The following is a 16,073-nucleotide window of genomic DNA, read 5'->3' on the forward strand; positions in this document are numbered from 1 at the left end:
AGATTGGAAGAATTAATATTGTTAAAATGCCCTTATTACCAAATTTATAAAAGGATTTTATTCAGTCTCTATCAAAACTCCAATGATGCTTTTTAAAGAAGTATTTAAAAGTGGATGGGACTGGCGAAATGGCTCAGTGGAATAAGCACTTCACTGGTAAGTGCAAGGGCCTGAGTTCAATTCCCGGTTCCGCAAAAAAAAAAAAAAAAAAAAAAAAGTGGTAAAAATTTTACGGAACCACAAAAGACCCCAAATAACGAAGTAAACCTGAGCCAAAACATTACACCTAAACACATCACACTGTTTGACTTCAAAATGTAATGCTGTTGTATTTAAAACAGCATGGTACTGTTGTTAAAATAGATACAGATACATAGACCAGTAGAATAAGATAGCCCAGAAACGAACCCATGCATTTATAAGGTTGAGTTGAATAGCAAGAATACACAATGGAAAAAGAACAGCTGCTTCAGAATAGAGACTGAAATTGCATGTTTATGTCATTCCACATAAAAAATAAAACCTGAAGCTTAAAACATACCCTTTGAAGTTATAAAACTATACTATACAAATACAGATGGAAAAAGTTCCCATGGCATTGTCTTGGGCAATAATTTTTCAGTTTTATTCCCAAAAGCATGGATGAAAAATAAAAGCAGATAAGAGGGATCACATCAAACCAAAAAGCTTCTACACAGCAAAAGAAACAGATAACATAAAAGCTGTTTACAAAAACAGATTATACACTGGTGAAAATATTTTTTATATCATACATCTGATAAGGTGTTATTATACAACAAAAATATAAAACTCAACCCAACAGTAAGAAAACAGCATCCAGTTAAAAATACTTGATGGTCCTAAATAAGCATTTCTCATAGGAAGTTATACAAATGGCCAACAAGTGTATTTTAATCTTTTTTGTTGTTGTTGTAATGGGGATTGAACATAGGACTTGGTGCTTATGTTGCTGAGCTGTCTCCCTGGCAGCCACAAATGTATTTTAAAAATGCTCAACATCATGTAGGATCAAAGAAATAGAGATTTTAGTTCAAAATAAGTTGTCACTTCACACCTGTTAGATGGCTATTATTATAGATGAAACTTGCTGTATTAGTCTTCCTTCAATTACTGAAACAAAATACTGAGATAATCAACTCAGAGGTGTCAGTCAATCATCAGTTAATCACCTTGCTTTTGGGCCAGTGATGAGGCTACACACCAGGCTAGGAAGACTGTGGTAGAACAAAGCATTCACATCATACATGACCAAGAAGAAGAAGGAGAAGAAGGAGGAGAAGAAGGAGAAGGAGAAGGAGAAGGAGAAGGAGAAGGAGAAGGAGAAGGAGAAGGAGAAGAAAAAAGGGGCTGAGATCCCACAACCCCTTTCAAGGGCATACCTCTAGTTTATCTTCTACACTTACAGTGGACTTCTTTCTCTGTGACTAAAACTGAACTCAACTTTTAAAGCCAGGGGTATAGTTTTCATACTATGCAGTTTCATGTCCTTTTATTTTTACAATACTTTTGGCTTTGCATTAGTCTTATTCTAAAACCGTAGTGTGAAGGCACTTGCTCAAAATCATCTGGAAATGATGCAGTATTTAACCCTATATTTTTCAATTATAAATTCAAACTTGCTACATTGTTTTTTTTTTCACATAATATCACAGTCCTTTCTTGAGTCTTTAGCTTCCTAAATTTAAAGTTTTTGTCAGTCACTCCCATTCTGTAGATTTTTTGTGATTTTTTTTTCTCAATTCATTTTCTGATGAACAGCTATTTCTCCATGTCTTTTACTGGATTCTCTTCTGCCATTGAAAAATATAGATACATGGATAGCTAAAGAGATATGTGTGATACATGTGTACAGATAATTCTTATTCTTTACTTTTTGAAATGGGAAGGGCTGGGAATTGAACCCAGGACCTTATATATCTTCCTTTGAGAATAAAGATTTCTCGAAAGTTAGCACCATGTTTGGTCTTTGTATACCTAGCTTTTGTTTTTCTGTAAGTACTGGGGATCATGCATGGAAGTCAAGAACTACATCCCTAGCCCTGCTGTAACTTTTTAATTTTGGGAGAAAGTCTTGCTAATTTGCCCAGGCTGTCCTTGAACCCAAGATTTTTCCTGCCATGGCATATCCCAAATAGCTGAGATTTTAGGCATGTGCCACCAGGTCCTGCTTCTGTGTTTCTGTTAATCCTGTGCCTCAACATAAGTGGTTGGTGAATGTCTGCTGAAAGGAATATCTGCTTCAGTGCTTTAATGCCACTAAGAAGTCTAAAATTTGATCTCAAGTAGTTTGGTTATCATCTCCAGGAAGTTATCCTTAACCACCCACCCCATTCTCTGCATAATAAGTTAGGTACAGAGAGTACCACAGACTACATTTTTCACACAGGTACACAACGTGGTGCAGACTAGGTTTGTAAATGTTTGTTGAATGATAAAGGAAATAAATGAATGCAGTAAACAATGAAAATAGAACAGATTTTTAAGCTGTTTTTAAAATTTTGATTAAGTAGTTCTCTGGATTCAAAGAATTTTAGGGCAGCCATGAATGATGCCAAGAGATTATCTATTCTCATCAGCAAACATTAATGAAAAAAAGATTGTTTATCTCATTTTTTAGAAAAAGCTTTTCCTAACCTGTTAGGTGGCTGATAAGAAAATGTGAAGAGACTGGGAGTCCCTTATACATAATTAAGTAGCTCATTCTTGCAGATACTTCAATAATTCATATTTGAAATATACTTTTTCAACAAAATCTGCTTTTTAGATACCTGCCTTTAAAGATCTTATAGTTGTAGGCTTCATTTTTTAGGATTTCAAGAGATTGAGATATTCTGTATTTTGCAAAGGAAAAATAGGTTTTGGGGACACATTGTGAAAATTAAAGTCACTGTTGAAATATAAAATAGTACTGTTATGGAAAGGGGATGTTATTTGATTGAAACCAAATTTAGACAGGATAGGTATGGGACAGTAAGGTAAAAGGAGTGAGGAAAAAAAGTATGATATATAGAGTATTATTTTTTCCTGCACCATGTGTCCCAACCTTCATTCTTAACCTGATTTATTTCAAAGGGAGAGGTGGACACTAGGCAAGATTAAGTGATAGCTAAGAAGATAGCCTAGCTGATAGAGGATATAAAATTTATTATATTGGTCCTTTGTTTTCTTTTCCTTTCTTGTGAGTCTGGTGAATACAATAATGAAACATGTAGTGTACCTTGTAGACTATGAGACTACTTGTTTGACTAAGCTTCAAAGTTAAAAGAAACTTCATGTTTCAGATATTTTACAGCCTGAAATATAGAGTCAATTCAAGAGCAGTTGCCCTAGTAAATGTTTGGCTTTGCAGAGAAGACTCTTTCACTTCTTTAAAATGAGAAAAGGTTTTGAATTTTTAAGATATTGAATAGATTAATCCAAGAAGACAGCTTGGCTCTAGAGAACAAATTACTAATGAAAGATTAGGATTGCATGTAGAATCAAGGCTTTCATAAAATAGTGATAAAGAGTCAGAATAGCAAGTACATATATGGCTTAAAGCAAGGACTGTTCATTAGTTTACCCTGTTAGTGCATCTTCATTATCTTGTCTTTGCAAAGCATTAAAAGCCTGTCTTAAAGATGATAGGGAAAATAATATGATTCTTGATGTTAATGCTTGGTTATGTCCATAAAGGAAGTGCTGAGCATACTAAGTCAAAGGGAGTAAATATCTCAAATTTCTTAGTTAGAAGTGCCAGACTAACTCGGTCAGTAGTTTTAAAATTGTATCCTGGGCCGGGGAGATGACTCAGTGGAATAAACACTTCCCTGGCAAGCACAAGGGTCTGAGTTCAATCCCCGGTTCCGCAAAATAAATAAATAAATAAATAAATAAATAAATAAATAAATAAAATAAAATAAAATAAAATTGTATCCTGATTTCCTTCTGAGGTACATCAGCTGTATTCCTTATCCTTCAGCACAACAACCATACTTTTGGTATTACGTATTCATATTATATCTTACACATATAATTTTATGTAATATTTTGTTTGAGCCTGAAAAAGGGTGGAAACCCTATGAGAAAAAGTTAAACAACCACTAGTGAGATATCTCTAGAATCTCTTCCAGCTTTAAAAACCTATGATTCCTGTCTCATTGATATTTGTTTCTCAATAAAATAAAATAAAAATAAATAAAATCTGTGATTCAATAGATCATGTCTAATATGTCATGTGGCAATATTTTACAAGATTTTGATTGTCTATGTTTCAATGCTTTTATGGCAAATGTTTATTTCTAAGTTAGGCTTTTGAGTTTGATTCTGAAGGATCAAATACTTTATTTTTATAGCTTAAGTTCATAGCATCATATTTATAAAAATTTTATTTAATAGTGTCATAGACTATTTATTGAATATAATACAGGCATTTAGCCATATATCTTGTTTGGATCCCCTTCTCACCTAAGGCATAAATATTTGCCAATACTCACAACCCAGAGTAAATTTTTTTTTTTTCTTCAGAGTAAATGTTTTAAATCTCAGTGTTTTAGAATCTCATTTTAATGCAGAGGAGCATCCTAGTTTCTATGTTGAAGCTAACGTTTTTAATATGTAAAGCTTCAACTGATGTTGCTGATTACAAAATAGAACATCTTTATCAGTATCTAGCATGTACTAAATTTTTGATATTTATTGAATTAAAACATTATTATTATATCTCATGTTTAATAGCCTTCCTTTTACACAAAACTTACATATAGTGTTTGAAATTATCTTCTAATAACACTAAAGATAGTCAGAACCCCTGCAGTGTGGAAATGGAAAATTTGAAAATGCTACTATTATTTCTACTGCCTAAGCATTAATTAGTATGAGCTTGAGAAACATAATTTGCTTTAGGCCTGACTTTTGCAGTTACACACTTTTGCCCTTTCATTAAGGACTTCACTGTAGAGTAGGGATAAAACAAAGATTCCTGTCTTCATTGAATTTGTTAGCAGTCTTCATATTCTGTCAGTCTCCAGACTTACGTTTGTGGGCTCCACAGCAATTTTAGAAATATATTTGGGCCTTAAAATGATAGATATTAAAGTTAACTTTAGAATCTAACGTCATATTTGGCAAAATGTTATAATACTAGTGTCCTATTATAGTTACATAACTTTAGAATTTCATATGCTAAAGTTACTATTAATCTAATGAGGACTTTCCTTAAATAGCAAAGCACCGATGTTCATATGGTTAGTGATAGCGATGGAGATGACTTTGAAGATGCCTCAGAATTTGGGGTGGATGATGGAGAAGTATTCGGCATGGCGTCATCTGCCCTGAGAAAATCTCCAATGAGTGAGTATTAATAACTCTTTGGGGCCAGCATTAGAATTTTCCCTCTAGTACACAAAGTTAGAAACAACAGTGACATTAAAAATGTCTTACTGGCCTTTGGGTTTGGAGAGTGGGCATTCATCATTAGAACCAAAACCTTTTGAGTTTTGACTTTTACTAAGCCCAAGGATTCCTAACACTCTAACAAAAATCTCAGAACATGCATGGAAATATAACCTTTGATTCAGATGTGAGTTTTGACTCTATTCCAAGCCTCCAGAGAGAGATCTGTACTTTCTGCACTTGTCCCCATATGAAGAATAGTAATAGTACTGTTTCATTCACTGTCACCTATGGTTGGTAGGAAAAAAGAATAAAAGTAAATGTGCCATTTCTTTCTCTCTTCCACTCAGGAGATGCATATTATAGAGTGATAAGCAGTGTTATATGCAGAATGATCACAAAGCCTCTAAATGATTAATTTGATTTATGAAATTAGAGAAGGTCCATGCTGCAAACAAAAATAGATGTAATTGTTAAAATTGACAATTTTTCCAAGTAATGAGATACTTACTTTCAGACCCTTTTGCATAATTTAATCACAAAATGTCTATTCCAAGGAACCATTAAAAATTTGAGAACTGACACACATTTTACATGCTTTACAGGATTGTGTCTGTTGATTTCCAAAATGTATGAGCTTGTAATATCTTAAAGGTTCTTTTTGATTCTGGTTTAATGAAACATTCTAATGTGTATTAAGTTAAAATGTCTGCTCAGATATATCACAGAAGCTAAGACTGGATTTTATTTCCTCTTTATTGATTAAATATATTTCTTATATGTGGGATTAGATGTTATGTGGTTTGTTTTTTGTGTCTATTTGTTTTGGTTTTTTGTTTTTGTTTTTTCTTTTGTTTGTTTTTTAGTGCCAGAAAACGCAGAAAATGAAGGAGATGCCTTATTACAATTTACAGCAGAGTTTTCTTCAAGGTAGGGTTAGGACATTAACTACATAAAATTGATGTTCTTTTATGCTTTTGTAATGTTTTCAAGGACAGTTTTAATCATAGAATGTTTAAAAGTTATTCCTAAAAATTTCAAAAAGCATATTATCAATATGTAGCCCTTATAGGGAAACACATATTGTTCTTTGTAGATAATTAGGAAACAATTTATGCCACTTACAAGTTATATGCAACTTACTCTGTGTTATTATAAGAATATAATAGATTATTGTCATGATTTTATGTTCCCCAAAAGACTAAGATATAGGATACTGATTTTTAGTATATTCTAGGACAAATTAAAAAATCTTTTCAATAATTTTAAAAGGATAATTTAAAAATTTTAAATGTAAGTAAATTTTTTCATTTAATTTTATTTTGGAGTTCTTAAGCATTTCTTCTTTTAAGACTCCATTATAAAAGTTTTATATACTTTTGGGAGTCTCCAAGATGTTTAACTATAAAGAGAATTAATATTTAACCCTCAATTTTGGAATAAATGGTATTTCTCTTTAGTGTTATGTTCTGATGCAGTATACAAACTTTATTAAGGACTCTTTCCTCTCTGTTGCTGTTCCCAAATATATGAACAAAGTGGGAAATTAAGGATAACATAATAGTGTAATCTTAAGGAAAGTGAATAGCCAAGAATTATTCTTTTAAAATTGTATAACTTCAGAGCACTTATTAAATCCACAGTGTTCTACAGTAGCATAGGTTTAGAAGAATTCTAAACATTGTTGAATCTCACGTCTGTGCTTTTTAAAAAAAACTGTTTGGTCTACACTAGACTTTAGCTCCAACATTTAAGAGTCATTGATTAGGCCTAATGGACTTTCAAGTGAATTTGAAATGTATCTTAATAGACTCAATTTTTTTCTATAGATATGGTGACTGCCATCCTGTATTTTTTATTGGCTCATTAGAAGCTGCTTTTCAAGAGGCCTTCTACGTGAAAGCCCGAGATGTAAGTGCACATTACCTTTTCTGATTTAAAAAAATCCATCTCAAGAGTTTACTATAGGCCTTAAGCAGTCCTTAATGTTTCCTGGTTTTACCTTGAAGTTAAAAGACTGGATTTTGTTTTTGGTTCATCTACCAACCTAATCCTCACCCCAATCCCCCCTTCAGTGGATGCATTAGTATAACAGGGTACTGCTGTTTTTCTCACAGGGGCAAAAAAGGTAGATTTTTTCACAAGGGACCAAGCAACATGTTTGTATCTTTTTCACTTGTTTGAATGCCAAGTTCTTGACAGGATTTTTTTCCTTCAGTTTTTCCCAAAATGACTATTCCATATAACCTTACACAGTACCAAATACTATGTATGCTGGTTGAGCATTCCTAATCCAATAATCTGAAAACCAAAATAATCTAAAAAAATAAAACATTTTTAGCATCCATGACAATAAAAAAGTTTGGATTTTGGAGTATTTCACATTTTTTGAATTAGAAGTGCTCAACCAGTAAAGTCTATGTAAATATTAATGGGGTGGGGGAGATCTAAAATCTGAAACAGTTCTGGTCCAAGGATTTTTGGATAAGTGTTTCTTAGTTTGTATCATGGTTTATTGTTGTTGTTTGTTTGTGTTGCCTCCTCTACATTCATTCTGGTGATACAGTTTTTTGGTTTTTTGGTGGGTTTCTTTGTCTTTTTGAGACAGGGTCTCACAGTGCAGCTTAGGCTGGCCTTGCACTCTCTTTGTCGTCCAGGCTGGTCTCAGACTTGCAGTGATCCTCTTGCTTCAGCCTCCTGAGTGCTAGAATTACAGGCATGTACCACCACACCCAGCTCTAGGTTGTTTTGGGGTTTTTTTTATGTGTGTGTAGTACTTTGTTTTTGATTCTTTTTTTTTTTTTTTTTTTTTATTTGGTTTTGTTTTTGGGGGCGAGGTTTTAAAACCTCAACCTAATGCGTGCTAAATATATCCTCTACCACTGAACCCAGGTGTTTTTAAAATAAAGTTCAACCAATAAATTAGATATTGTAAGAAATTAACAATTATAACAATATATATAGTAAGTTATGAATGTTGTGCTCATGTGTGTATCCGTCTCATAATTTCTTACTGTATGTTCATAATCTTATCCAAAGGAAGTGCTCTACAGCTTCTCTTTGACAGGTATGAATGACAAGCATCACTATTTTTGCTCTTTTTCAGCTATTATTAAGTAAAATAAGAGTAACTTGAACATAAGCAGTGAGAAGTTTTGATAGTCTATCCGAAAATCAAGATGGCTACTAAATGACTAATGAGCAAAAAGCATAGACAGCATGGATATAGTAGACAAAGGGGTAGTTCATATCCTTGGCAGATTTCATCAAGCCACTCAGACTGACACATAGTTTAAAACTTACAATTTTTTTTTTCCTATAATGTCCCATATAATGCTTCCAGCCCACATTTGACCACAGGTAAAGGAGAAGCTACTCTTTATATGTAACAGTAGCACTATTTTTTTTTTCTTTAGAAGTCACTGTGGGAAAAATATGATTTTTTAATATTGAGATGGGCTTTGTGATCTTGAAATAAAGTAGATTAAAAAAATTATTAGAATCCACAAGCTATGTTTTGAGCAAGAAGCTTCTCATAACTATTTTAGTAACAACGATCAAGATCTCAATGATTGCCCCTAGCTATCTATATAGCTTCAGTTCTTATTTCATTCTGCTATGGTTTGAATGACCCCACCAAAACTTAAGTTGAAATTTAATTCCCTTTGTGATAATTTAGAATACCATCTTGTGAAAATGATTAGTACCAGGGGTACCACACTCATGAATCATTAAGGCCCTTGTCTCTGGAATTGTGATTTATTGGAGTTTGGTCTTGTTGTTCTCTGTCTCCCTCTCCCTTCACCTCCATATCTGATGTAGTGTACCATTTGTATTTCCCCATAATCTTACTGTTACAGTTTAGAGATTAAATGATCTCCCAAAGTCTTATGTTTGGAAAGGTGATTAGCTTATTGGGTTTGTAGCTGACTTCCTTTTGGAAAGGGGATAAGATCTAAGAGGCAGGTCAGTGAGGTGTGACCTTGTAGAGTAATATATCTCCCTTCCCAACTCCCCTTCAATCTCCACTTCCTGGTGGCCATGCGGTGAGAAGCTATCCCTCTACTGGGCCCCTGTGCCATGGCATTCTGCCCTAGAACCAACCACCTTCTCTTGGGCATCGGATATTTTGTCCTAACAAGGAGAAAACTAAGACACTTACCTTACTTCCCACTGCCAGGAATGCCTTCTATCAAGCTTTTTACTTAGACAACATTTCATTTTTCTCTTTCTCTGAGACAGCCTTTCCTGACTCTTCTACTTAGCTCACAATGGCTATACCCACCCCTTTACTACTTTGCTCTGAAACACTCTGTTCCTATTACAATTAACACATTGTTTATAATTATCCATTCTGTATCAGTCCTTTCAAATTAGTTTTTCTTTTGGTAGGAACTGTGTCCTATAGGTTTATAGATTTTTATAAATATAGATCTATGGAAAATACTACAAAACAAGGAGAAAGTATTCTAGGGCCGGCCAAACAGCTCAGTGGATTAAAGCGCCTGCTTAGGCAGATGCAGGGGCCGGTCCCTGGGCCTGCTGTCCTGGCCCCACCTGCCCCCAGGGCACACTGAGATAGCAGTTGAGACTGGGCATGGCAGTGCACGCCTGTAATCCCAGCACTTGGGAGGCTGTAAACAGGAGGATCACTACAAGTCCCATCTACGCAGTGAGACTCTGTAGACCCTGTCCTAAATACAAAAAAAAAAAAAAAAAAAAGATTAAAAAAAAGTAATACAGATAGCTGGTAATTTTATTCTATATAATCATACTTTAGTACTTGTTACTTTTTGATGAGAAAAGTGATTCAGCATTTGGCACTTACATCAGTCTCATGGTATCCTTCAAACAGTACTGAACCCTCATGTTTGTCTTATAGTACTGTTGTCCATCTTAAGTACTAATTCTGGCTCACAGAAAAGGTTAAGAGTGGTACCACTAGGGCTATAAAGGCTTGTATTAGCCCAGTAAAATGTAAAAGTTCTGGGAAACTTTCGTGAATTATTTCTAATTACCTTATTTCTTATGGGGAAAAGATCATTTCCCCATTCATCATGAATTCCAGGACAAATCAATGACAAGTATTGTGGTATGACTTTGTATTCTATTTTTATGATGTGTTGAATATATTTGTTTATGGATATTTGATGTAAAATTGAGTCATTATACAATCCTATCATAATAGCTTTTTTCCTTTTTGTTATATTATCATTTGTTGGTTACTTTCTAATATTTTAATTTTTTTACTGTAATAAATTTAACACAGAAAAGGAATAGTACAATGAATATCCTATTCCCTTATACCTAAATTCATTAGGAGAAAGTGTAGTCATACATATTTTTTTCACATACAAGCATCCTAATGTCTTAAAAGAGTTTTAAGCTTTAGTAACTTCAAAAATTTAACTGCTACAAACTGATTTTTTTTTAAAAAGCAGTATTTGAAATGTAAGTATATTTTTGTGCTTATTTGGATTTTTAATTTCAATGAGTTAAGTTTTTATGATGAATTTTTATTTTTATTTCCTTCTAAAAGTGGTAAATGTTGACTGGAACAGAAAATAAATTAAAACTTACTCTTCAGGGATAGAGATGTAGCTCAATAGTGCAACATGTACTTAGAAGGCACAAAGACTTCAACTCAATCCCCAGTACAACAAAGACACAAAATATTATTCAAAATTTATAAAAATAAATGTAAGATCTGTATAGTTAAATTTTTAATTGATTTTTATGTTTATAGCAATTAAACTTTTACAGTTATTAAAACTTAAGCACATAAGGTATTTTACATAGTAATAATTTTTACTAAAATATTTTAAAGAACAGTCTTATTTTGATATTTGACTAATGTAAAACTCATCAAATTTGGTCCATTTTGAAGGGAAAATTTGGTCCTAATTTGTTTGGTACCTGCCTTACAAACTAAAACTTGTCAGTGTTAGCTGCCCTGGGACTCATTACCCCTTCCAGCCAAAACAGTTTATTTACTACTCTTCCTGTTGGATACTCATTGTGCATACCATAACAAATTAACTGTCAAGGAATCACCAGAAATAATAAATATCTTACTCTATCCTGAAAGCTTCATCATGCATTTTGCAGAAATGATATTCTCCTACTTCATCACAATACCAATATCATATGAAACAAAATTAGCAGTAATCCCCTGACATTATTTAATACCCATTGCATTTTTAAATTTCACCAGTTGTCCTAGAATGACTTTTTAGATGTTTTGTTTTGTTTTGTTTTGGAACCACAGTCCATTCAAGGAACAAAAATATATTTAAGAGTTAGATTTCTTAAGTCTCTTTTGAACAAGAATAATCTCTTCTTTTTTTCCATGATATTTGCTTTGTGAAGCAATTAGGCCATCAATTTGTAGATTGTTTCAAATTCTAGATTTGTGTATTTGTTTCTTCGTATTATTTACCTTTTTCTTCAGTTTCTGTATTTTCCTGAAAAATGTATATTTTTTCTAAATGTTTTGTTAGATTCAGGTAAACAACTCTGTAAGACTTTCGTAATGTTGAATGCTACAGTAATAATACAGTAGTTTAATATAGTAAAACAGGAGTCTAATGATTATGGAATCTTTATTATATAGGCATGTGATCATGTTTAAATGATTATTTATAGGATATAAACACATCCAAAGTATAAATATTGAAAGACTGTCTAATTATAGATTTTAAATCATCTGTTTTTCCAAATTATTCCTCAGTAAGAATGTTTTTAGATTTCTCTCTCTCTCTCTCTCTCTCTCTCTCTCTCTCTCTCTCTCTCTCTCAGAACCAGGGATTGAATTCAGGCCCTGCACTTGCCAGGGAAGCACTTATTCTACTGAACTATCTCCTCTGCCCCCTGGATATTTCTGACTCTGGCTTATAGCAGAATTTCTAAAAAATTGAAGTAAACAAAATGACAGTAGTTTTCATAACTTAAACTCCCCAAATAGGCATAGATATTTAAAACCGTTTTAAAAGTGTCTGTAAGATATTCTGTGTTTACTTCATACAGTATAGTTTTAAATGCAAATACTTAAATATACAGTATATTACAGGCAGAAGAACTTTTGCTAAGTATCTTGTATAGTAAGTTGGCACTTAAGATTTATTTAGACTGTTAATCCCCTAAGGAACTTAAGCTCTTGTTTATTAACTCCAGGATATTTCTAATGAAACAGTTGATTGCTTTTTGCTCATGTCTAGTTGTTTTAGCAGATGAAAATCATTGGTTCAAGTAACTGAATGTCTTGCTTCATAATAGATTTATAAAATACCCTGACCTCTTTGAGTACTAAAATGTCTTTACCTTTCACTCCTTATTCATGACTTTCTTTTCTTTCCCTATCAAATTAGAGATCAACAATTTATTCGTAGCTTATATTATTTCTCTAAACTTAAATAAAACCTAATTTTCCTATGGGTAAACTATTCAAAATTAAACGTAAGCTGGTACATTTATTAAAGTCATCAGGTGAATAATACACCTCTTTTCAGTTGTGTAAGTACAATACTATAATAGTAAAACTGCCTCAGAATTATAGAATGCTGTGTCACTTACAAAACATTCCCCCATATGTATCTCATTTTAGACCTATAGCAAACCAGTGAGATAGGAACAGTATCTGTATTCTATTGGAGGGATGAGAAAATTCAGAAAATTACATGACTTGTTCAAAGATGCACCAGTAATAAGTAATCAAATGTGAATAACAGTTTACATGTTGCAACACAAGTAGGGTTTACACTATACTTTCACACTTAGTTTTCACTCCTCCTATTGTCCTGCAGGATTCAGTTATCAAACTTCATCTCTACTTTTCAGAGTTCACCTTTGAGTATTAAGATGGATCTTTTTCAATATTATCTTTTAAAATTTTCTGAATGAATCATTTTTTAAGAAAACAGTTTGTTAATTTTCAAACATTTTGAGGTAAGGATGACTGATACTGTGGCACTCTAAGTTTCTTCCATCTTAAATGTCACATGTTTAATTTAAACTGTGGGAGGCACATTAATTTTACCAGGGCAACAGATGAGTCTCAAGCACCAGCTTTCTTCACTGGAAGTGAGAAATTGAGTTCCAAGAGTAAATAAAAACAAGATTGAAGGTTTAAATCCTCGCTAGGCTTTTTGAACTTATATACTCATTAAATGTTTATTGGAGTGGTGGGATTACAAAGGATTTGAGGAGCTTCATCAACTGGTATATAGTTAATCACTAAGTAAAACACTACATTTGATAAAGTGTTTCTCACGATGCCACATTCAATCCATCTTAATGAAAACTGCTTCACACTGATTTCATTTGAGAGTACTTCTTGGTGAAAGCATTCATAGTTCCTTCTCCCTTTTTCTTGAGGAATTTACGGTGCTGTCTAGAGTTCCAGCTTCAGCAAAGCTGGTGTTCTAAGTTCGCTTTTCATAAAGTCACGGTCTAGTGGGAAAGATAAAACAATATTGACAAATTCATATAATACATTATGTTATAGGGAAAAAAAGTTTAAGAAGATTTCTAGAGGAGGTACCCTTGACCTGAATCTGAAATGACAAAAATATTTAGGCAAGTAACAATTCTTAACAAAAGGAAACTACAACTAGTTTGGCATTTCTGTAGCAAAAAATGCCTAGATTTGCCTTGCAAGGATGACTCTGGGAAGATCATTGAGGGCCAAGGCATGAAAAGAACCATGATGCCCTGTATCTGTGGACATTTAAAAGATTTTTAAAATGAAGCTTCTATTTTCTTTGGCTAAGTGACAGCTGGTGGTTATTCTGCTTAATAAGGTTTGCAAAAGAGTTACCATGTTTCTCTCAAAGATGATTCTTTTTCTCCTGACAGTCTCTCTACCTCTTATGCCTGCTGTCCCAGTGAATTGTCTTCTACACAACAAAAAGCACCACAGAGAATAATTAGACATTTGTAATAACTAAAAATAAACAGTAGTAAAAATCCCAGTACCAGGATTTATCTGCCATGTGAACAGTTGTTTCTTTCCCAGACATCACTTGGGAGACTGTGCTTTGATATCAGTAATCCTGTTACAGTTCCTACATCTGAACTTGAGACACAGTGCTTTTTCTAAGTATTATAAGGAAACTAGTGTTCAGTCCTGTCTTTCTGTGTAGTAGTTCTGTGCCCCCAAATAAGTAATGATCCTTTATCTAACCTGGGGAAAAAGAAAAAGCAAGGAGAGGATGATAATATCCTTTAAGCAAGTTTATCAACTGATTTTTTTAAAAAAAATTTGTTATTTATATACATTACTCAAATTTTTCCAAAGCTGCTCAGTGACAGCTCCTGTCTTAGCCACATGTCTGGGAGCATTTATGGACAGCATTCCATTTAATCCCTGAAATAACCACATGAAGTAGATATAATCATCAGAATGAATGCTTCATTCTAACAGTGCTTGTCATTTATTAAGTTTTATTATGTATTTTTAAAATCAACCTTTGTAAAGTAGTGCTATTTCTACTGCTCTTGGGTTGAATGAAATCTCAATACCATCACTGATCAGTAGCACTTTAAGGAAAGTAAGTTTTATACAAATCTGAGGCCACATTTGGCTAGTTTTCAGTATTGCATTATCCAGAAGACCAAACAAATTAACTTTAAGTGTTGGTGAATATGAAAGCCTGCTCATCTGGTTTGTTATTTTTTCAACTTCAACTTCAAAGTATAGTTTTTTGCATATGTATATGACAGGACCTGTCATGGTAGTATTTCTGTAGAAAAATATATGCGCATTAGGGCTGGAAAGATAGCTCAACAGCACAGTGCCTGCCTGGCAAGCAGAAGGTTCTGAGTTTGATTCCTGGTACCCCCCACAAAAAAGAGAAAATTTAAAAAAATTTTTTTTGAAAAAAGAAAAGGAAAAATATATCCTCATTACGCAAATAACATTTGCTTAAATGAAAATAATACAGATGCATTTTAAGAGGAAAATGAAGTACCACATAATTAATTCCAAACCTAAAAATAGCCAGTAGTAAGTGTGTTATTTTTTAAAACTTTTTTTAAAAAAAGTTGCATAGGGCTAGGGAGATAGCTCAGCAGTCTAAGCATCTGCCTGGCAAGCGCAAGAACCTGAGTTCAATTCCTGGTTCCGCCAAAAAATTAAAAAGTTGCAAATATATTCATATAATTTAATTATAATATGTTTTGTTTCATTGTTTGTGTTTTGGTTTTTTTTTAGGGTCTATAGGATCTCACTACACAGATCAGACTTGTAGTGATCTTTCCTGCTTTTTTAAGCCTCCCAAATGCTGGGATTACAGGTGTGTACCACCACACCCAGTCTAAGTCGCCATCTCAGCGCACCCCCAGGGGCCAGGCTGGCATGGCAGGCTGGGGATCGAACCACTGACCCCTGCGTCTGCCTAAGCAGGCACTTTAGTCCACTGATCATTTCGTTTTTTGAGACAGGGCTTCACTGTGTAGCCCAGGCTGGCCTTGAACTCGCAGCAGTCCTTCTGCTTCAGCCTCCTGAGTGCTGGAATTGTAGGCATGCACCACCATGCCAAGAATAAAAGCTGAAATATTTTATAAAAAACATAAACATGTCGTATATATGACTATAATTATTCCCACTCTACATTGTACTGTTAGCACCATTAGAATGTGCTGATTGATTCTCTTAGTTACTGAGTCATCCTAAAATTGTA

General features: G+C 33.5%; 1 protein-coding gene across 1 annotated transcript in view; it reads left to right on the forward strand.

Annotated features, from left to right (window-relative positions):
* The window catches only part of Faf1 (Fas associated factor 1), a 424,408-nt gene that overhangs the window by 266,687 nt on the left and 141,648 nt on the right, over positions 1–16,073 (forward strand). Inside the window, exons 10-12 of the mRNA XM_004639141.1 lie at positions 5,226–5,352; positions 6,261–6,324; positions 7,224–7,305. Coding sequence (XP_004639198.1) covers positions 5,226–5,352; positions 6,261–6,324; positions 7,224–7,305 — 273 coding nt within the window. The remainder of the gene's footprint in view (positions 1–5,225; positions 5,353–6,260; positions 6,325–7,223; positions 7,306–16,073) is intronic.

Source organism: Octodon degus, unplaced genomic scaffold (genome assembly GCF_000260255.1).
Source record: "Octodon degus isolate 3935 unplaced genomic scaffold, OctDeg1.0 scaffold00107, whole genome shotgun sequence".
Taxonomy (NCBI): Eukaryota; Metazoa; Chordata; class Mammalia; order Rodentia; family Octodontidae; genus Octodon; species Octodon degus.